Genomic DNA, 23450 nt, shown 5'->3' with positions numbered 1-23450 from the left:
TTTGGCTGGTACCTATCTGGAATGTCAATATGAATTAGATAGAACATACCAGTGTTTGATTACTGTAGCTTTTCTAAAAATATTAATAACTAGACTCTAGCATTTACTTTAGAGTTATTTTCTCCTATAAAATAGATTTTATTTTATCTTAATATCATGTTAAAATTTTTATACAATTAGTCTTTATGATTTTCATAAATATGCCTTAAATTATTTTGGGGGGGAGTTAAAAAAACAGGACAGAAAAGCCATATAATGTTAATGATACCATAAAATGAGATTACTGCTGTTCTGTCTGTATTTCTCCAGCAGGAGGTTTTGAGCCTATTTTCCTCTCTAGGATGTCCATAGTAGAGCTTTCCTGAGCCAGCAAATGTTTGAAGAATTCCTCAAAATTAAGAATACTTTCTATTATAGTCACAATGGGCCATATGTTTTGTATAAAACTATATATACATTACTAATCTATGACCCTTTAGGGCTTTAGAGAAAGTGTGATGTCTGCTACATTAGCATTAATAGTTTTATGTAAAATATAATCTAAAAGGTAAAAACCACTAGAAATCATTTCATTGGAATCTGTTGTTTCAGGTATACTTTTGTGGATTTCTTTTTTTAATTCCTAAACAAATTGTTTGAGGTGAATTTACTCCTTTTTAATCTTGTTTCTCTAACCAGACCATTGTCTTGAATCATTTTGTTCATTTTTCTTTGACAGAGCCATTGTGTTCCTTGTTTCTTCCATATCTGCTACTGTCTTTGAGTAGTCTCTTGTCTGTTTTTTTCTGGTTACCATTAATATTGAATGAGCCAACTTTAACCTACTTTAGGATAGCCAGTGTTTGTTACTTACATATTTTAAAAATCTTAGCAGCAAGCTCTGGCAAAAATGGTGAATTAAACCTTCCTATTTAGCTTGGTAAGTTTTGATGTGTATCACAAATATTTGGGGGTGTTTTCTCACATTTTAAAAGGGCATGATGTAGTTAGAAAAAAGCAACTTGATTTTCCACTCCCCTGTTTGGTAGAGATTTGGCTTTTCATAGTTATATACAAATTTTAGCCATCTTTCTGTTTTTTTATTGAGGTATATTGAGAAATATCACTGCAATGTCTAGTTAACATTCCTCACTATACATGGTTACAGATTTTTTTCCTTGTGATGAGAACTTTTAAGATCCACTCTCTTAGCAAGTTTCATGTACGCAGTACACTATTATTAACTATAGTCACTATGTCGTACATTACATCCCCATGACTTACTTATTTTATAACTGAAAGTTTGTACCTTTTGACTTCCTTCATCCATTTTGCCCACCTTTCAACCCCCATTCCACCTCTGGCAACCACCAGTGTTCTCTATATCTATGAGCTTTTTTTTCTTTTTTAAGATTCCATATGTAAGTGAGATCATATGCTATTTATCTTTCTCCATCTGACTTTTTTCACTTCGGATAATGCCCTCAAGATTCATCCTTCCTGTTTGTTTTGATTTTTAATTTGAAGTGTCTGCCTCTTTATACATGAAAATTAGCCTCAGAAATTTCAAGCCCATTGACAAAAAATTATTTCATATATTTTAAGTAAGAACAGCAGATCAAAAGCATCTAGTTTTGTCTTAATGAAGAAACAGGATGTTCTCCTCCAAAGTGACAGGAGAGAAGAATCTTACTGTTGTTGTTGTGTCTGGAATTTGAGGGAGAGATGCTGTTTGCACTGCATATTATTAATACCTCAAAGTGAAAATGCGTTCTCTTAATTTGACTTTTTACTTTCAATAATTTCCTCTAAATGATTGTATTAAGATAGCTCTCTTTTTGAATGTCTAGGCTGTTTTCAGAAAAGGCCCCATGTATGTATCCTTATGTTTTGTTGACAATTTATTTCTCAATATCTTACTGAGTTCTCTATTTGGTACTATGCATATGATGCTTTTCAGTGTTGATATGTTTTTCCCTCAGCTTATGTAGATTAGGACAGTGCTAGAAGTTGAGTGTTAGAATGAGGTGATTTTTCCAACTGTAGTGGTTTTATAGGTAAAGAATTCCTACCTTTTAAAGAGTTACTTGGAAGCAGTTCTACATGTCATGGTCCTGGGAGACCACATTGAATCGGACCTACTGCAGTGGCACCAAAGAGTTTTATAGTTCTGTTTTTGTTTTGTTTTGCTTCCTTTCAAAAAAGATCTGCTCTGAATGTTTTTGCATTTGGAAATTAACTTTGTGAAGAAAAGATGGCCTTGGTGAATATTCCCCAGCCACTCTCCTTCACATATCCTCCCTGATAAATGAGACTCCCCTGATAAAGAAATAATCATAGAGACTTGACACAAGTACGTTGTGCCACAGTTTACACATAGGCTTCCTTGTGTGGAAGTTGAGTTTGATATTTGACTTTTTATAATATTACGTTTTCTGCATTACTTTAGCACAGGAAAAAATATTTCTTGGGGAGATTGATTCTAAGAATAGCTTCACATGATGATTTTTCCCAGTTTTTATTGAGATATAATTAACACATGGCCCTGTGTAAGTTTAAGATGAATAGCATAATGACTTGACTTTTTTTTTTTGACTTGACTTTTATATATTGTGAAATGATTACCACAGTAAGCTTAGTTAACATCCACCATTTCATATGGTTTAAAAAAATGTGTGTTTTTTTTTTGTGAACTCTTAGGATCTGCTGTCTTAACAAACTTTCAAATATACCATATAGCATTATAACTGTAGTCATCAGGTATATCACATGTTGGTTTTTGTTTTTTTTTTTTTTTAAAACTTGTTTTCAGTGGTTCTCAGTCTAGGACAGGCAAACATTTGCAAACATTTCCTGCTGTCCAAATTCAGTCTGCCTCTTTTTTGTTTTTGAAGTTCTGTTGGAACATAGCCACGCTCATTTGTTTATGTATTTTCTATTTCATGCTACGGGGGCAGAGTTGAGTAATTGCAAAAGAGACTTGTCTGTCCCCCTTTTCCCCAAGCCTAAATATTTACTATCTGGTTCTTACAGAAATGTTTGTCAGCTCCTTATCTAAGTTGATCATTAGGATCACCTAAGGATTCCTTAGACTTTTCTCCTCTCCCAAAACAGGATCTCTGATAAACTGAGCTGTGTCACATATGAGTAGATGAAGACTTCACAGGTTTGATACTATTCTTACAGTATATAAGAATAGGTAGATTGAGGAGGTTATATTGTTGACCCCCACTCCCATTCTATCCCAAGTATAGGAGTGGGTCTTCAGGCAGGGTATAGATTAGAGATTCATGTTAACTCAAACATGTTTTGCCAGGCATACAATTGAGAAAGCCTATTTAAAATAACAACAGCATTAACCAAAGAAACAAAACAAAAAACATGGTCCTTATTCATTCTTAATCTTCAATAAGGAGATACTACATGGCACGTCCATTGCTTAAGAATTGTTAAATATTCCAATTCAGAAGGTTCTGGATCAGGCTGTTATTTTCTTTCTTCCTACTAATACCAATCTGCTGAGTGAATATTACTGTGTGAGTTTAGCTTTTTCCTTTTTTTGAAAATAGCATTTTGTTCTGGTGGGGCTTGTTTATAAAGAAACGTAGAATGAGCCACATTCACCTTTTTATAACATGGGTTTACAGCAGTAGTAGAAGACCTCTATCTGGCTCTGTTCATGGAGCAGGTTGGAAGTAACCGTCCAGGTATTTAAGGTAAAACTTACTCTTTGTTGTGAAATATTGTGAATCATTTTGAACCATTCAACATTGAATTGACATTTGCTTTTGGTTTATTTCCTCGAATTCTTATCCTGACATAACAGCAGCCAATTTATTCCCTACTGGCAATGAAAGATTTGAATAGGAATATCAGCCTAATTTAAAAAAATTTTGCTATGTTAATTTTGACAAAATGCTTTTAAAAGGTACTCATCAGTGTCAAATGTCTGCAATTTAGGACCCCTTCCCAAATCATATTTTAATAAGCTTAAAAACAATAAAAGTGGAAGTGAAAAATAGTGTTAAATGTTTTAAATATAAAAACATTTTGACTTATTTAATCTAAATGGAATTCATTTTCACATACGTATGGGCCAAATTAATTTGAAATCACCTTCCATGATTATGCTAAATTAGTTGTTTGAATAAACATTGCTATTAGATGTCAATAGGTGCCTATTTTCATGTCATTTACTTATGTATTTATTTCTCTAGTTGAACCTGGCTGTGGATGAACAGAAAGGGAAAATTACCGAAAAAGTCATTCTATCAATGACAGCAAAGGAACACCATAAGGCACAAGAAGAAGTAAGGAACTTACTTTTTAAATTGTATTGTAAAACTACAATAGATACTAATTTTAAAATTAAGGCAGATTTTACTTTGATTTGGTAGTGAACCAACTCTGGTTATCTGATAAAACATAATGAAAAAAACTGATCAAAACTGGAAATCATTGTATTGATATAGGCAGCTTGAAAAATAGTTATATGCTTGAAAGAATAAATCATATTATAATTTTCTGAAAACTACTTATGAATATACTTCCTCATAAATTTCCTAAATTAGGAAATTATTACATGCAACTGGAATCTAGAAATTATGGACTATGCTAACATAGGAAAAACATTAAAATTTTATTGAACTTTGAACAAATAATAAAATCTTATTTTTATTTTCTGACTTTCTAGGAATAGAATTATCTTTCTGAATTTTAAAAATGCTAGCAATGTTATCTCTTATCAAGGAAAAACTGTAGTTTATAAATGTCAAGCCTAAGTGAACTAATCATAAGATTCTGTAGGCAATATTGTAAAGAAGAACTATTAACGCAAGGCTTCTTCTCTCCAAAGCTCATGCTGTGAAGTTGACAGCATATTCCATAAATGAAATAATAATACAAAATTGGTGTTAGACAAAAGGGAAAAATGATTTTCATGTAGTTTCCTGGACTGCAAAAGCATTTAATCTTTCTGAGGAAAGATCATGAATTTGCTAATTTCCATGTACTACTGTCAGTAAATAAAATCTATAAGCAACTTCAAAGAATAAGATAGCATGAATATTTAAAAATTAAACTTTCATGTAATTCTCTTTTGACATTTTGGCAAGGAAATCTATCCAGGCTTTAGGGTTTTAATATTTTCTTATCATGGTAATTGCATCTCCTTTGCTAGCTATGTATTTTACAATAGATGAACAAGTATAATGCATCCAATTTTCCTGAGTGAATTCAATTCTTTAAGTTAGAGACTACCTTAATATTTGGGGCTTATATATGTGCAGTATTAAAGATTATATTATAAACATTGATTGGTAATCTCAGGAAATATTTCATAAGAAAAATTCAACTTGAATTTTTCTAAGATATAACAAATAACAATTGTATACTTTTAAATTATAGTTCTGACTCATTCCACTTAATATTAAGAAGTTAAAAACTAGGTTGTTGGTTCTAGATTTTAAAAATATTGTCTTCTATCCAATTGAAAAATGTCGTTTTTCATAGTTTATTACATTTTCACAGTAAGTTTAAAATGAATCTATCATATATCTTGATATCGTCAACTTTAGGAAATGCAAATAAAAATCTCTAGTTGAATTAGTATAATTAAAATTGTATCTATAATAACAAATTATTATTAGAGAACAAATAGAAATAATCTAAAAGAATGAATAGATGAACTATTTTCTGCATTTTAAATATTGTAATTATTTTGCTTGTTGATATTTTATGCAAAACTATAATTTCAATGGAACTGGAAACTTGAAGTGGCCCAGGAAAATGATCATTATGCTAAAAATATCATTTTTAATTCCTCCTTCTTACCAAAGCTGGAAATGAAAATTATTTTTTCTGGAGAATCCAGCAGTATTAATGCTTATTTGATACTTCTTTATTATCATCTTAATGTTTCTTTAGTACCTATATACATCATTTTTTCTCCTGCAAAGGGCCTTATTTGGTCACATATTTGCTTGATCAGCTATGACTCCAAATGCCTTTTGTTTGCTTCAAAAATCACACAGTGAAGGGAATATTGATTGTGTGTGTGGGTGTGAATGCGTGTGTGTAAGAAGCTCTAAATGTATTCCATACAGTATGAGAATAATTTTTATATCATTAATTTGAAAGTGATTTATTAATTTTGATGTGTAAGTCAGTGACATCAAGTTTTGTGCCTAATTCATATACAGAGATGTGAAATCATGATGGTAAAAAGAAATGAAAAATGTGGGGATGGGGAAATTACTCCAGCATTTAATTTTGCCCACAGTTTTTTTTACAAAATGCTATATTTCTAGACGTATTTCAAAACCTTAAGTAAACATCATGAAATCTAAGATTTAGATTTAGGTATCTGCTGTCTGTGTTTTTATCTTAAAATCTTATTTTATTTCATGTAATTTTTCCTCATGAAAACTGGGAATAATAATAACGTATGCATCACGAGACTACTTCCATGTGATGGTATATGTTGAACTGTATCAAGCTTTTTATTTATTTATTATTATTATTTTTTGCGGTACGCGGGCCTCTCACTGTTGTGGCCTCTCCCATTGCGGAGCACAGGCTCCGGACGCGCAGGCTCAGCGGCCATGGCTCACGGGCCCAGCCGCTCCGCGGCATGTGGGATCTTCCCGGACTGGGGCACGAACCCATGTTCCCTGCATTGGCAGGCGGACTCTCAACCACTGCACCACCAGGGAAGCCCTATCAAGCTTTTTAGAAATGGTCTACTAGAAATCTGTGTGTAATTTTTTTGTCAGTTTAAAAGTGTGTTATTCCAGATTCTCTGAAAAGTTGACACCAGGATGGAATTTTTTTTTAATGTGTATGGACTTTCATAGAAGAAATGCCGTGAGAGAAGATGGGGAGAGCTCTAGGTAAGGCTGGGAGACCTGTCAGACTGAAATGCAAGCTTGAACATGAGTGAAGGAGAGAGGAAGGGAAGACTGGGTGGAAGTATCCTAGACTGTTGTGCAGTCTAAGGAGGGTCTGGCAAAGCTGCTGACGTATCCTTGAGTCAAAGTTGTCCATCAGAGGAGTCTTGTGACTCCCTGGGTTGGACCTGCTTTAGTATCCTTGGACATTGGTGCCAACCTGGTGATGGGTGTAAGAGCATAATAGCTTGGACCCTTGGTCAATTATGCTCCTGTAGCCAGAGGTCTGTGAAGTGCATTCTTATTGCTTCCTCCAAAAGTATACTTGACATCATCCTTATTGCCATCATCATACCCCTCTTGCCAGATGAGTCATAAAAATGTTTTTAAATGTCTCTATTTTCAATCACCCCTTCCCCCATGAGTTGATGGGGATGTTGGACTCAAATAGGCCTGAAGGCATCACATAAGTGACTCCTGGCTGGAAACAATATAGATCTCCTTCCAAAATAACTTCCATCTCAGAAGGGGTCTGGAAATCTATTAGAAAGTTGGGAGTAGTGGAAGTGATTGGAATACGAGATGGTACTTCAGTTTTCCTGTGGCTACACTGCAGCTCATCCTTAATTTTAAGATTAAAAGATACTTAATTTTGCTCACAGATTCCTATGTCTTTTCTAGCCTTCGTTTGCCAAGTCTGATTATGTTCACTTCTTAACCTGAAAAACATTGTACCCTTGGGCCTGAACCAAGTAAGAGACTTTAGGGAGTTTAAAACACTCCCTGTGTTTTTTATCTCCCTGTCCCCTTTCTGGTTCTTCTTAACTATGCTGTAAATTAGAAAGTGTCTTGGTCTTAAGTTTAAGCACTGACCTGGCTTCGAGACTATCCCATATGCTGCATGCCAAGGTGATGTTCCTAGCATGGAGGCTGCCACCCTTTGTGCTGAGTTCAAGTGAGAATTCAGTATAAAGTGCTCTGGAGTCTCCTCACTAACATATATGAACTCCAGGCCACATAGCGTTCAGGCCAACAGCTGAACTCATCACTAGAAAAACCAGGAGCTCCTCAAAGAGTCATTCATAATAGATAAAGTACAGTATTCACAATGTATGGTTCAGAGTGTACAACTTTGATAGGTATACATTTTAGAATGATTATAAACAGAACAATATTTTGTTTACTCTAAATCATCTTGAGAATTCAACTAAATTCAAGGGTTGCATGAATGACCAAAATGCCCTACATCTTATGCAAAAAAGCCTATGTATATGTTTATAGACAGGTGTGCATTTGCATTCTTTCAGAAGTTTGGTTTTTTTCCTCACCAGAATACTCTTTTTTTTTTTTTTTTTGCTACCTTCTGCTCATTTGTCACTCTCCCAAATTCTGTACAAGTGTCACTTCCGTGCTGCATTTCTACAGAGAATGAAGAGTAGAATGTGTAGGCTTTCTGCTGCACAATGAGATGGTGCATTTTTTCAACATATGCATACGTAAGCCTTCTTTTGTGAATGGGACTGATAGGGTCAGATAATGTTTAAAGGGAAAGGCTTTATGTCTCTCAGGCCTCTATGTTTCCACATGGTTGCTCCCACACACACATAGATTGAATTATGAACAGACCCATTAATGCTGGGATCACAAAAGGTCAAGTTTTGTCTTCTTTTGCCCCCATTCACATTGCCTTTGTAGAGAGGAAAAAAAAAGGATTTGCAGGAAAAAAAGATTCATGATGAAGAATTTTAAAGAACATTTTCCCCCCTTTTAGCAACATCTGTGATTTGAAAAAAAAAATCGTATCATGTAATATAATTCAGGAGTATTGTTTTACCTATCCGATTTTGGTATATGAGTTATTTCATGCATAGCATTATCTTTCAGGGTAACACATAAAATGGAGCACTTTGAGAATAAAAGACCTTATGAATTTTTTTTTCCAATTTTAAAAAGCATCTTTTTTTAATTGAAGTATAGTTGATTTACAATGTTGTGTTAATTTCAGGTGTACAACAAAGTGATTCAGTCATATACATATACATATATATATATTCTTTTTCATATTCTTTTCCCCTAAAGGTTATTACAAGATATTGAGTAGAGTTCCCTGTGCTATACAGTAGGACCTTGTTGGTTATCTCCTTATGAATTTTTAAAGTAACAAAGTTTGAGGAAAATTGGTTGGAAACTTTATCAAAATGTCGGTGGCAGGATTCTTGATATATTTTCTCCTATGTTTAAGATATAAGTTAATCTTTACTAGGGCATCTTATTTGATAGTTTTAAGTTATTAAAAATACAGGCCATGATTGCTATAATTATGCTTCACATACATTAACAGATAATCATGGGGCCAAGGAAAATGGCAAAAATGATAGAGAAATTTTTTGAAGCAACGAAGAATTTATGGGAAATGAAACTTTTAACCAATAGCCCTTTAGAATGCAAATGACATCATCAATTGTATGGTTGATTTCTGATGTCACATGAAATTCCCTATCAGTGAAAGGCTATGGATTGTGACAGTAAAACAAGTCGTTTAAAGATGTTCTCAAATCAAAGCCTGAAATTCGTCCTTTTTTTTTTTTTTTTGGTGGCTTGCTGTAGCACTAGGTACAGTACATAAAATTAAAGACAGCAGTATTATTGACTAACAAAATACATTGCATGATACTTAGTATATTTTAAAGACTACATAAAATTATATCTTCTTGAATCAAATGATGCTGGGTATAGGTTCAGAGAGGATCAGTGCTTTCCAGAAGTAGACTCTTTCTATTTAAGGCCTTTGGATATTAGATTTTAATTTTGTCACATACCTATAAGAGCAAGTTACTTGGTCTGCTTTGATCTCTAGCTTTGGTATGTAGAATATACTATTATCCATCATCTTTGAGGATAATACTGCTAAAAGGTAGTATATAAAGATAAGGATGAAAAACATTGACTAATATTGAATCATCCATCATTGCCATATTTTAAGCTTTATGACTTTCTTATGGGGTTAACTGTACTGTGGAAAGCATAGAAATTTGTTCTAGAAAGTAAGAAAACGTCTTGAATCTTGAATAGCAAGATGAGGAATGCAGTGGGTGGGGGAGCTACTTGAAGGTTCATTATACTATTGGAGGTAGATTAATTAGGTGGAGATGACAGGATGGATTACAGGGGGAGAGACTAGGGACAGGGAGGCCACTCAGTAGGTGTATTGGTAATACCAGCAGCAGGAGGGGATGAGGAGATGAAGGCTTGGCCAGAGTATTACTTATAAGAAAAGAAAGGCAGGAGAGGAAATATATGTGTTTAGAAGAACGGTTGATAAACTGAAGCCCTGGGGCCAAATCTAGCCCATTGCTTGTTTTTCTAAATAAAGTTTTATTGGAACACAGCCTTGTCCATTTGTTTACATATTGTCTGCAGCTGCTTACAAAGTACAACTGCAGGGTCGAATGGTTTTGATGGAGACATTATAACTCACAAAACTGAAAATATTATCTGACTCTTATAGAGAAGAAGTTTGCCAGTTCTTTGTTTAGAAAAAAGCATTGTTTAAAAGAAAGTATATGATTGATCACATAGGGACAAATAAGAAAGGTATGCGACACAAAAGAAAAATAGGAATCATTTAAATTAGCTTTATATGCATATAATGCTTCTAAAGTTCTTGGGAAAAGCTAAATATAGTTGAAGTAATATAGATATATATACATAATATCATATATATATTTCAAATTAACTAGGTAAAGTAGAAAAGTAAATATTCAAGTCATATGTATAATAGTACAAACTTACTTTCATTGACTTCCCTGAAATCCTCTGTGAAAGGGATAGAAATCATAGATTTAACATCAGAGTTGGTAGGGGCAAATACCATATTTTCAGCTGAGAGAGATAGAAAGACAATGAGCTGTCATTACATGGGAGACTCTTGGAGAAGGAGTTTGCATTTTATCTGTGGACACTGAAGTGAGGTTGAGAATCTATGTAGCAATTAGTTTCAAATTTTTTATCTTCTTCATGTGAAATAATGGTAGGAATAGGAAAGACAGGCCAAGAAAAACAATTAAAACTTGATTTGCCGAAAACTACTCTATTTAAAAATGAAAACACTGTAATAATATACCATGTACATGCGACATTATAGGTTAGCCGTTGTGCTGTCCATTCTTTAATCTAATTTAATTCTTAACATGGTAAGGTCAGTATTATTCTTCATTTATGAATGAGGTTTTTTATTACCTGTTCAAAGCCTCTCAGTCAGTAAATGAAAGAGCCAGCATTTTAACCCAAGATTTCAAAAATCCATGCCCTGTTCACAGTCATTCATAATTCTAGATGGGTCTAATTTGATCACTTTAAAGATCATGGATAAAGAGAATTCCTGCTTTTCATCTCTTTTAGTCACTACCATGTATCGACCAGTGTTTATGTAAGAATCCAATCTATTAGAGAGAATATAAGTTTATACAACACAATGAAGGGTCAAAGAATTGTAATGATTTTTAATTTGTAAACTATAAGGGTTAAAATATTAACGTACTAATTTTGAGTCTTCAGTATGTCTTACTAATAACCTGTAAGTCAAGTTCATATGTCTCTTAAATATTCTGATTAGAAATCCATAAATTTAAATATAAAAGGTACATGTTTCTCAGCCTTTGCTGTTTCTGGAAAAATTCTATGCATTATTCAGAAATTTGTATATACTCAAAATATTGTCTAGAATAGAGCATTGTCTTTGAGGTATGGATATTTTGAAAAATTGTATTTATGAAATTTGGAAAATTATATTTTAAAGTATTTGGAAGGAAGAGAACAGACTGATTCATTTAAAAGGCCAAAAAATGTTAATGAATTTAATATACATATTACAAATTTTAAAGGTAACATACAGATGGTAAAATAAAATATTCTTAAAAGGAAGGTACATGTAATAGAAATAAATATTGTCATTGGCGCATATATTGGATTACTTAAAGTCTTAGAGAGGTCTTATTTTGTTAAGCAGTTTAAAAGTCCTTGGCAAACTTGTCAATGTATATGGTTCTTTTTGTACCTAGAGACAATTTTTATTCAGCAATTGTAAATGGGTACCTATTCCATATTACTGAAGTACAAAGTTAGAAATTTTCCCATAAATAAAATTTGTTGATGAAGGAATGTATATATCGCCTATTCGCTTTACTTGAACATAGATCTATACTCAAATTCTTATATTGAAGTCATCTTCCCCACATCAAACTAAGTACTCAAAAATCTAATAGGTGTGACATCAACAATTACTTCTTGCTAAGAACTCTTGTAATTTAACCCCTCCAGGTGAACAGGCTGATTGATGAATTGCAGACAGCTATCAAAAGCAACAGAGGTCATCTCTCTAAACTTGGCCCCCAATTACAGGCTGAGCAGGAGCAGTTCTCCTCTTATGTCTACGAACACATTAAAAGCCTTCCAGCAAACACTCTTATCCCAGGAGGCCTGCAGCTCAAGGTGGGTGTCATTCTGTGACTCTCAATGGGTTCAGCCAGAGACAAACCACTCTGCTCCATTTGAAGACCCTTGTAATAATGCCACTCAGCTTGGATTTCTTTTTATGTTGTCTTCCTTAAACTGGAGTTTGGATTACAAGTGCTAATACTACCATTCAGGGAATATGTTCTAAAAGAAAATATCTAGAAGTCTTTGAAATATGGGTTTATAAACTTTAGTTTTCAACCCAGAAAAGTAATTTTAATGAAGAAATTAATCATGAACAATTTACATGCTTTTCTAAGAAACATATATTTTTCACAGGAGTCACTGTGTATTTCAGTTTTTAAAAATAACTTATTTGGAGAAACGGACAAGCTTTAATAATTGACAGACAGTGGCAATAGGAATTAGGGGTGAAAGGCCAGGTGACTGATTGATGTTATAACTACATTTCCAAGGAAAAGAATCTGTATTGGATAAGTGTGACAGATGTCTGGGTTCACTTGGTAAAATCAATACGTAAGAATATACTGGGAAAAAAAGGTGAATTGGTTATTTGTTAGGACAAGATGGCTAAATGTCCTAAACTACCCTTTGCTATTTCATCATTGGAAGAGAAAAAAAAAAATTCATACTCAGCTAAAGTGGTTTAGGTACTGAAAGCTTAGGGAGTTTAAATACTTTTGTTTAAGTCTGTCAAATTAAGATTGTTCTATAATCTCATATCATGTTTCAAGAGACTATAATTAGTAAAATTGAATTACTCAAAGTATGGCTCTTTTCCATCTAAAGAACCATAGCTACAATTCTTCATTTCCTTTTGATTATGTTCATATTTGAATGTGATAACATTCGAAGTAATTGTATTTTGATCAGCCTTTATCTCTACAGTTCCCCTTAATATTCAGTCTTATTCTGCAAATAACATTATAAACATTATATTTTCTGTCTGTAACTTATTTCTTCAATGGCATTCCTTGTTTACATTTTGAATGAGAATGTTACCATGTAAAAATTGGCCTTTGGGGAAGTGTAATTCCAAGGTAAACACGATAATATATTTCTCATAGTCTATGCTATTCAGCTAAAGGCTTAGGAAGTGATGTTCAAGACATCAAGGTCAAGTGTTCCTGTAGTCCAGTAGCATTGTTCTTTTTCAGATTTCTGACTTGGTTACAGATCCAGTCTGCCATTTTGCACCTAAATGTAAGACCTGAACCCATAAAACTCCTAGAAGAAGTATGCTTCTTGTATACTGCCTTGGCATTAGTCTTAGCAGTATATTTTTTTGGAGATCTTCAGGCAAGGGCAACAAAAGCAAAAATAAACAAATGGGGCTATCCCAAACAAAAAAGCTTTTGCACATCGAAGGAAACCATCAACAAAATGAAAAAACATACTGAATGGGAGAAGATGCTTGCAAATGATATGTCTAAGAAGGAGTTAATATCCAAAATATATAAAGAAATCACACATCAAAAAACCCCAAACAATTCAATTAAAAAATGGGCAGAGGACCTGAATAGGTATTTTTCCAAGGAAGATAGTCAACAGATACATGAAAAGATGCTTAGCATCGCTAGCCATCAGGGAAATGCAAATCAAAACTACAATGAGATATCACCTCACACTTGTCATAATGGCTATTATCAAAAATATAACAAAAAACAAGTTTTGGTGAGGATGTGGAGAAAAGAGAACCCTCGAACACTGTTGCTGGGAATGTAAATTGGTGCAGCCATTATGGAAAACAGTATGGAGGTTCCTCAAAAAATTAAAAATAGAACTACCATACAATTCAGCACTTCCACTTCTGGGCATTTATCTGAAGAAAACGAAAACAGTTATTTGAAAAGATATATGCACCCCTATGTTCATTGCAGCATTATTTAGCCAAGATATGGAAGCAGCCTAGGTATCCATTGATAGGCAAATGGATATATATATACACAATGGAATGTTAGCCATAAAAAGAATGCAGTCTTGCCATTTGCAACAATGTGGATGGACCTACAGGGTATTTTGCTAAATGAAATAAGTCAGACAGAGAAAGACAAATACTATATGACAAATAGTAAAAGACAAATACTATATTCCACTTATATGTGGAATCTATAAAACAAAACAAACAAACAAAACAGAAACAGACTCATAAATACAGAGAACAAACTGGTGGTTACCAAAGGGGAGGGAGTTGGTGGGGGTTGGGCGGCATAGGTGAAAGGGATTAAGAGGTACAAACTTCCAGTTATAAAATAAATAAGCTACAGGGATGTAATGTATAGCACAGGGAATATAGTCAATTACCTTGTAGTCACTTTGTATGATGACAGATGGTCACTAGACTTATCATGGTGATCAAATCACCATGTTGTACACCTGAAACTAATGTTGTATGTCAACTATAATTCAATAAAAAAGTAAAAAGGAAAAAAAGCAAAACAAAAGCAAAACCAAAGATTCCTGCAAACCATACTTTTCATTTCAGAGCTCCACATTTGCCTTTCCCTGTCCGCACTTGGCCAGGCCTGGGGTCAAGGGAACTTTCATTTTATTTCTCCCCTCTTTTGAGCTTCCTCTTTCCCCATCTGCTCTATGATATAAATCCCGTGTTTACATCAAAACTCTCTGGTGACCTGCAACACAAACCCTCTCAAACCATTTCAAATAAAAAGAGGGTTTGTTGAAAACATAAAGGAATCTCACAGAAATGAAAACCAGGAAGTACAGCCGATTCTCACAAGAAAGTCACTTCTTTTCCATATCTCTTTCTCCTGAAGCCCCATAGTCTCTCTGCTCTTCATGTTTCTAAGCTTTTACATTTCTCATTTCTTTCTGCAAGCTGGCTTTCTCTTTTTACTCCTTTGTACGTACATGGAGGAAAATTATGGCCCCTAGCTCTCCCTAACTGTTAGGTTTAAATGGCCATCATCATCTGACGAGAGTCTTTGTGTCTCCTAGTTCAAATCATTTAAAGAGAGAATCTGTTTGGGTCAGTCCAGCCTTACCTAGGTCCCTGACATTAATTCAACTACCTATAGCCACTGAGTGGGCAAAGGCAGGGTCGTGTACAACACAGGGCACATAGGACTTTCCAGTAATTAGTCTAGAAAGGCAAGTTGGTCTTGGATGCCCAAAGTGACTGACATGTTTTTCATATAAAATTACATGGAACATTGTAAATAAATTATTGTGTATTATTCATGGTAATGCATTTTCTCCTTTCCCTCCAACCCCCATATTTTTGGGAGTAGATGTTTGGACTGCTGGAGAAGAAATAGAGATTTTTAGTTTTCTAAACGAGTTCTTACATCTGAAATAGCTAGGTAGTAGAGACAAAACTGGATTAGCAAAGTATACCCTAAGTATTCAGAATTGCAGATCTCTTAGAATTGAGGAGTTTTTCCATACTCTCTAGGTGAGGAGAACTTGCTAATTCCAACTGGAGAGATATTGAGCATAGGTCACAGCAGCATACCATCCTCTGTTAATTCCAGAATCAGTTCATATCAGTAGCCTGGCCAAACTCTGTTTCCATGGAGTGTGAATGAACTGCCCTTTTTTGGAGCACTGTCTCTAGCCCAGTTACCTCTGAGTCACTGTGGGCAAGGGCCGTGACTTTTGTAGTTATGAACAACTTTATCCCACCTTGTGGCATGTGCTATGCAGAGTGTTAGATGATATATCAATCAATCAATCCATTTTCCATTTATAACTGAAAGGCATGGCTCCAATAAAACCTAGTTTTCCCCTTTTCTATTCATTTTGATAAAACAGTGAATTGGAATGATTATCTTTCTACTTCTCTCTATTTGATGATTTGTATCACTGTTGAATACATATGTGAGCCCAGGACTCAGCTTCAGGAACCAAACATAATATATTATAGTCATCATCATCTTCTAGAGCTTCTAGGTGTTCAACTAGGGGCTATAGGCAGGGTGTGATCCAAAAATCCCCTGGGGTGCTTTTTCATATTATGTGTGGTTGCCTTCACTTTTTCACTGAGCTTATCATCCTCATCACATCTTTCATTGATAATTTTATCTATTTTTTAAAAATTCTTTTCCCTTTTATTTATTTATTTATTTGGGTGCATCGGGTCTTAGTTGCTGCACGCAGGATCTTCGTTGAGGCATGCAGGATCTTTCTTTGCGGTGCGCGGGTTCTTTGTTACGGTGCGTGGGCTTCTGTCTAGTTGTGGCATGTGGGTTTTCTCTCTCTAGTTGTGGCCCACGGGCTCCAGGGTGCGCGGGCTCTGTAGCTGTGGCGCACGGGCTGCCTTGTTGAGGCACGCGAACTCAGTAGTTGTGGCACGCGGGCTTAGTTGCCCTGAGGCATGTGGGATCTTAGTTCCCTAACCAGGGATCGTACCCGTGTCCCTTGCATTGGAAGGCGGATTCTTTACCACTGGACCGCCAGGGAAGTCTCTCATTGATAATTTTAAAATAGCAGCTTTTGGTTAGGTCTTAATATTAGAAGATCACATCTTTTTTTTTTTTTTTATTGCGGTACGCGGGCCAATCACTGTTGTGGCCTCTCCCATTGTGGAGCACAGGCTCCGGACACACAGGCTCAGCGGCCATGGCTCATGGGCCCAGCCGCTCTGCGGCATGTGGGATCTTCCCGGACCAGGGCACGAACCCGTGTCCCCTGCATCGGCAGGCGGACTCTCAGCCACTGCGCCACCAGGGAAGCCCGAAGATCACCTCTTAAAAGGACACGCTCTGTGTTCCATACTGCCTCAGTTCCATTTTTGCATAATACAGTACCCAGTTTAAATAGACACATAAGACAAAAGACCGAGAATAGTTTCAGTGTCCGTCCTGCCATGGGAAAGTTCCTTGTTAAAAAAAAAAAAAAATTGAAAATACAACATACCAACATTAGAAGAATTTTAGGAAAAAGTTATATCACCCATAATCACATTATTCCTTATATAACCATTCTCACCCTTGCATATCATTTCCATATGCACTCATATGTAGTCACAACCCCAGCGTACACTTTTTTGTATTCTGGTACATTCTCTTTCCATCACATCTGGTACATTCTCTTTCCATCACATCATAGCACCTTTTAAGTTGATGAGATTTCTTATTGTTTTTACCCTTAGTGGTCACACTCAATGTGCGGCATAATTTACGAAGCCCTTCAGGTAACAAGCTTTTGGAGCAATTTCTTACTATTCCAAACCTTCTCTTACCCCATATCCCCTGTCACTGCCATCACCCTCAGCCTTATGCGAACATCTGCTACAGCCATGGCTCAGTGACTTCTGCCTTCCCAGTCCTGTCCATTCGCTGCAACTCCTCTTCCTCTTCATCCCCATGGAGATGCTGTCAGAAATGTGAGCATTTCCCTGGGAGAGCAAGAAAGAAAGGATTGATAGGAAAGGGTATTAGCAAATCTGTAGGGGATGGTGGGTGGAAAAACTAGTAGGAAGGTGGGTGATCTGACAGGCAATTGATGGGCAGGAATGTGGGATGTGTGAGTAGGTGGGAGAAAGCACGGGGGAATGAGCAGAAGATGGGTACAGGGAAGTCCTTTTACTGGAATTAGTAGTGCTTTTCACGCACAATTGGTCAATGATGCTTTGTGGGTTATCTTCCATTTGCTGCCAGTAGAGGCAGATCCAGTTTCTCTGGGACCTAGATCTTGTAAAATTTGGGGGAGAGGAGCCTCTTTAAAATTAGGCCTGAAAATGACTATTTATTTAGAATGAGAAAATAAATCACAACAAATTAATGGAGACTTGGAGATTCAGATTCCTTCTTCTGTGATGTTTTAAGGCAACTTATCAGACATTCTTACATAGAAATACTCTGATTACTACCTGGCTTCCCCTCCCCACCTATTGATGCTCTACAGCTTCCAGCACTCTCAACTTTTGGCATTCTCAGGAGCTAGAGCAAGTTAAGGGTCCTGAGGCTTAATTTCCACTAACTTTACATGAATCCACTCTGGCTGTGAGCAAGGGAAATATGGTGGAATTTAGTAATCTGGATAAAAACAAGATTCAGAGGGCCGTGATTTGGAGATTTTTTTAGCATTTCTGTTTTTATATTGCTTGGTTATAGTGTTCTTTCCAAGCATATAGAAATTTAAGTTTTTAAAAAGGGATAATTCAGAGATTTACTTTTAAAGAAGGTCTTTGTCCAGCATCTAGTTCATCCTCTAGGTAGTATGTATCTAACAATTTTTATTCTTCCAATTACAGAATAAAAAAAAAATTTAAGTGAATAGTCCAATAAACCCATACATTATTAAACACATATGTCTACAAGGCATTGTGCTTGGTACAGTGGGAAGAGGCAGAGAAGCCTGCAACACCTTCTTGGCCCAAGGCTGATTATTTAATTTGAACAATATGACACCTCCTTTAGAAGACAATAAAACTAATGTGTAGGTCTTTTCAGCTTTTTACTACAATTTCATTTTAGTTTACAGGCTTGTTTGTATTTAGAAAATGGGCTAATTTCGTTGATAACAGAAAAGATGCTAATTTTTATCTGTAATACCTTCCTGGCCTTTCCTATGCTTTGGAGACTTGAATTTGCTCTACCAAAGGCACAACGACACCATGAAACCATTTGAGATTTGTATTCTATTTTGTGACCATTTTTTAAAAGTTTTAAAGTTTTCTAACCATATATATCCATATGTAAAGTTTTCTAACCATATATAAAACTTAATAGGAAGTTTATTTAAATATTTAGGAGTCTATGGAACAATTAAATAAATTAAAGGAGACAACTAAGGTCAAGTGGCAAGACTTTTTTTGGGGGGGTATGGTGTCATCATTGTTCTGCATGCATATTATGTTCTTATTTCCATTGTACATTCCTTGGTCCTTGTCTTTCTGTTTAACCACTTTTCCCATATATGTATTTACAATCTCTGAGCTTCTCTGTTATTTCACCTACATTATTTGAGTAAACAGTGGGACAACAAATGTAGGATATGCTCTAAGTACAAGTAGTAAAACATACCAACTTAAAAACTTCATTTTCAAAGGAATTGTTTCTAGAGTAGTAAAACTGGAATATTCAATGTTATTGTTGTGACTTCAAGAACATATATTAAATGTTGGACAAAATGTGATGGAGATAATTAGTTTTCATATGTAGATTTCACGAAGGCAAATGTTGGACTGTCCATTTTAAAGGCAAGTAAACTTTAGATCCCATGAATGCCTGCTAACATCTCCTGGGATAGCTGTTAGCAGTAGGCACTGAAATACCTCACCTACCCTTCTTTCCAGTGCTCTTTTCCATCTTGCCTTCTTTTCTTTTCTTTCTTTTTTCAGTTTTTTGGTGGCCTGTTGGGGGGTGGGGGAATGCCAGTGTATTCACCCCACCCTATTTCCTGACAGGCATCTGCAGCCAGGTGTAAATCTCTATGTGCAGGAAGATACAATATTCCCCTCCTAGACCCAATGAAGAGAAAAACTGAAAAACTGTGTCTGTATCAAAATCAGGGAAGAGCAATTGGTTGGGCGGGGCATGATCTCCCATGCAGAGCCGTTGTAATGAGACAGGCTTTCCCTGTGCAGTCCTGACAGTCTTGAAGGTGCCCAGGGAATTGCCAGGTGGGCAGTCAGCAGGGAAAGTCCACAGGCCAGAGCTGGATTACTGTCCTAGCAGTTATGCAGACTAAATGCAATCACTGAACCTTACTGCTGCAGGCACACTCTCTCTCTCAGGGAGACTGTCCTTCTCCATAGCAGTTAATTTGTCTTTACCTCTCAATTAGCTTTTTCACAGAGTGTTTGAGATGCTCGTCACTGAGATTCTCTTCTTGCATATGCTCCTGTCCCCTGGATTACCCACTGACATCTATGTTAGCTCGACTCACCATGAATATTATCAAGCATTAACTCATCATTTGAACATAGAAATGAATGCAGATTTTCTAGTAGGTGCAAATGAATTGATGCATCTATTCCTACTTCAGATTCTACCTACAGCGTTGATGTTTTATGATAAAAAATGGATTTTTAAAAAAATGAAAATGTATTGCCCTAGGCAATAAACTTTTGCATAGGTTTTAGTTACTCAGAGTATCTATTCATATTAGGGGAAAAAATTACCTTCCCAGGCATATTTGATATATAAAAAAGAAACCGAATAGCATTAAAAACATATACTCTATTGAAAGATGAGAATATGATCTCTGAGGCTGAGAATTGGGGAAGTCTGATGATTTGGCTCATGTTTAATCGTATTCTTTTCCCTAGTAAAATCGTATTCTTTTCCCTAGTAAAATAGAATTGGGGGGATGTGGCTATGCTTTTCTCATCAAAAAAGTCCTTACTTTCCTTGAGAAGAAATATATTGAGCCCAGGAACTTTGAAAAACCTTTATTTACCAAAATCTGGTATATAATGTTCAGCTACTGACAGGACCCACATACCTGATATTGATATTTTAATCCCAATTAAATATAATTTTAGGCACAAAATTAATTTAGACAAAGTGAAAAATCTTTGTTTCACTTCTTGAAATATTCTCATTTATAAAGGGCTTATTTTTTTTTCTTTTTCGCGGTACGCGGGCCTCTCACTGTTGTGGCCTCTCCCGTTGCAGAGCACAGGCTCCAGATGCGCAGGCTCAGCGGCCATGGCTCACGGGCCCAGCCGCTCCGCGGCATGCGGGATCTTCCCAGACCGGGGCACGAACCTGTGTCCCCTGCATCGGCAGGCAGACTCTCAACCACGGCGCCACCAGGGAAGCCCTATAAGGGACTTATTGAAATTACTTGGGGACTTCCCTGGTGGCTCAGTGGTTAAGAATCTGCCTGCCGGTCTTCCCTGGTGGCGCAGTGGTTGAGAGTCCGCCTGCCGATGCAGGGGACACGGGTTCGTGACCCGGTCCGGGAGGATCCTGCATGCCGCAGAACGGCTGGGCGCATGGGCCGTGGCCGCTGGGCCTGCGCGTCCGGAGCGTGTGCTCCGCAACGGGAGAGGCTGCAGCGGTGAGAGGCCGGTGTACTACAAAAAAAAAAAAAAGAAAAAAAAATCCGCCTGCCAATGCAGGGGACAGGAGTTCGAGCCCTGGTCCAGGAAGATCCCACATACACAGAGCAACTAAGGCCGTGTGCCACAACTACTGAGCCTGCACTCATAGGGCCCGCGAGCCACAACTACTGAGCCTGTGTGCCACACCTACTGAAGCCCACGTGCCTAGAGCCCACGCTCCGCAACAAGAGAAGCCACCGCAATGAGAAGCCCGCGCACCGCAACATAAGACCCAACACAGCCAAATAAATTAATTAATTTAAAAAAAGAAAAAGAAATTACTTGGCTTAGAACATCAAGCAAACACATTTACCTTGTCACTATCTTCTATATAATTTTAAACATTTTCATGTAATGAATTTAGCGAGGATTGTAATTGGATACAAAGAGATTATTTTTTGCAGCATCATGCACCTTGTTTTAGAAATTTTACTTTGTCAGAAATGGGGTTGGGGAGAAGCCCTTTAAAAAAATTATGACAAAGCAGTGAAATGTGACTTTAAATGCTTAAAGGAAAAGAACACAGGCCCACTCCCAGGGTAACTGTGAAGCTGGTGAGGGCATCTTGCAGACCTCTTCATCCTTGGCCCCCTGTGGCCTTTTCTCCATACCCAACTGCAACCCCCCAGTTCAGGCTGTCAGGTACCATCCTTACTTCAAGAAAAAGGCATACCATACTTTCTTTCAAGCTAAGACAGTATCAAACCTTTTTTTTTTCTTGGATCAAAGTTTTTCTTGGAATGCCCTATGTAAAGTAAATGAAAGTAGGATGTACCCCTTTTGAAGCCAGGTTGGTGGTTTTCCCCACAGACTCACTCATCAGGTTTGATCTCCCACTTTGGACCACAGCTCCCCACTCTAACTCCCCTATCCACCAGCCCTACCCCAGGCCCTCTGAGGAATTCCAGAGAGCCAAGATTGAAAATCCTAGCCTCAAAGATAAATAACCAATAAGGTCAAATATTATTTTCTCTCATAGAGCTGTGGTATTTCAGTTGTGACAAAAGAGTATCCCTCCAACTGGAATTTCAGCTAGTATTGGCAAGTTGATGTGAGTGGTATTTTGGGGTCAGAGTCTTTTAGCCCACTCCTAAAATCCTACACCATTGGCAGTCACCCACTTTATATCTTCTAAATGGTGGGCTGTGCTGCAGTTTACAGAGGATATCTAAAATGTCTCTTTTAAAATAAATTATTTTCTTAAATATACCTTTTCTGGGCTTTAAAACAATGTTATTTGATTTTTGATTCAGGTCCCACTTAGACTGGTGAAGTTTAACAGTGAAATAACGTGTCTTCACATAAGTGCATTTTTATTTCTTGGGACAAATGTACTGTCTCCTTACCTGTTAAGCACAGTTTAAAGATATCTCTGTTAGACATTAAAACACATTTTCCTATATGCAGTATAAACATACTAATTCATTGTTAACTTTTCATTGCCTGAATCTCATAATTTTAATATTTGCCTTGTGATTATCTTCTTATCTGAATATTAAAATTAGACATGTTTACAATTTGATTTATAGTATATTATACATTTGAGAAGATATAGAAAATGTGGACATTCTATAAACTATCTCACAAAGTCTGTAACAATAAAAAAAGTAATAGCACATTTATTTGATTTAATGTACATACAATGTTAGTTCACTTAGAGTGAATTTTCTATCTCTAAAGGTTACTTTGAGTTCTGATTGGATAGATTTTTTTCATGGCTAATTAGCTTCTCACATAAGAAGATATTCCATTTTAATTTTTATGTTCTTTGACTTAGGTATAAAACTTCTATAAATTACTTTTCTATACCTTTAAAATTTTTCATATTAAGTTTCATATTGTAGGATGTCTAATCTTAGATATGAGTAAATTTTGATGTTTGTAATTTAAAACATCGTAGGGCATTATGCTAAGTGAAATAAGTCAGACAGAGAAGGACAAATACTGTATGATATCACTTATATGTGGAGTCTAAGAAAGCCGACCTTGTAGAAACAGAGACTAGGATGGTAGGTATTAGGGGTTGAGGTGGGGCTGGAGGTGGGAATGGGGAGATATTGGTCCAAAGGTATGAACTTTCAGTCAGAGGATGA

At 36.1% G+C, this 23450-nt stretch overlaps 1 protein-coding gene across 1 annotated transcript in view; it reads left to right on the top strand.

The window, feature by feature from the left end:
* Nucleotides 1–4196: 4196 nt before the first annotated feature.
* The window catches only part of LOC112412883 (uncharacterized), a gene marked incomplete at its 5' end in the record, with an annotated part of 237774 nt that continues 218520 nt past the window's right edge, over nt 4197–23450 (top strand). The window contains 2 exons of the mRNA XM_024764620.1: nt 4197–4289; nt 12186–12356. Coding sequence (XP_024620388.1) covers nt 4197–4289; nt 12186–12356 — 264 coding nt within the window. The remainder of the gene's footprint in view (nt 4290–12185; nt 12357–23450) is intronic.

This window comes from Neophocaena asiaeorientalis, unplaced genomic scaffold (genome assembly GCF_003031525.2).
Source record: "Neophocaena asiaeorientalis asiaeorientalis breed wild unplaced genomic scaffold, Neophocaena_asiaeorientalis_V1.1 scaffold230, whole genome shotgun sequence".
In the NCBI taxonomy this organism is placed as follows: domain Eukaryota; kingdom Metazoa; phylum Chordata; class Mammalia; order Artiodactyla; family Phocoenidae; genus Neophocaena; species Neophocaena asiaeorientalis.
The sequence above is the reverse complement of the archived record's forward strand: the minus strand, read 5'-3'. Positions and strand labels throughout refer to the sequence as shown.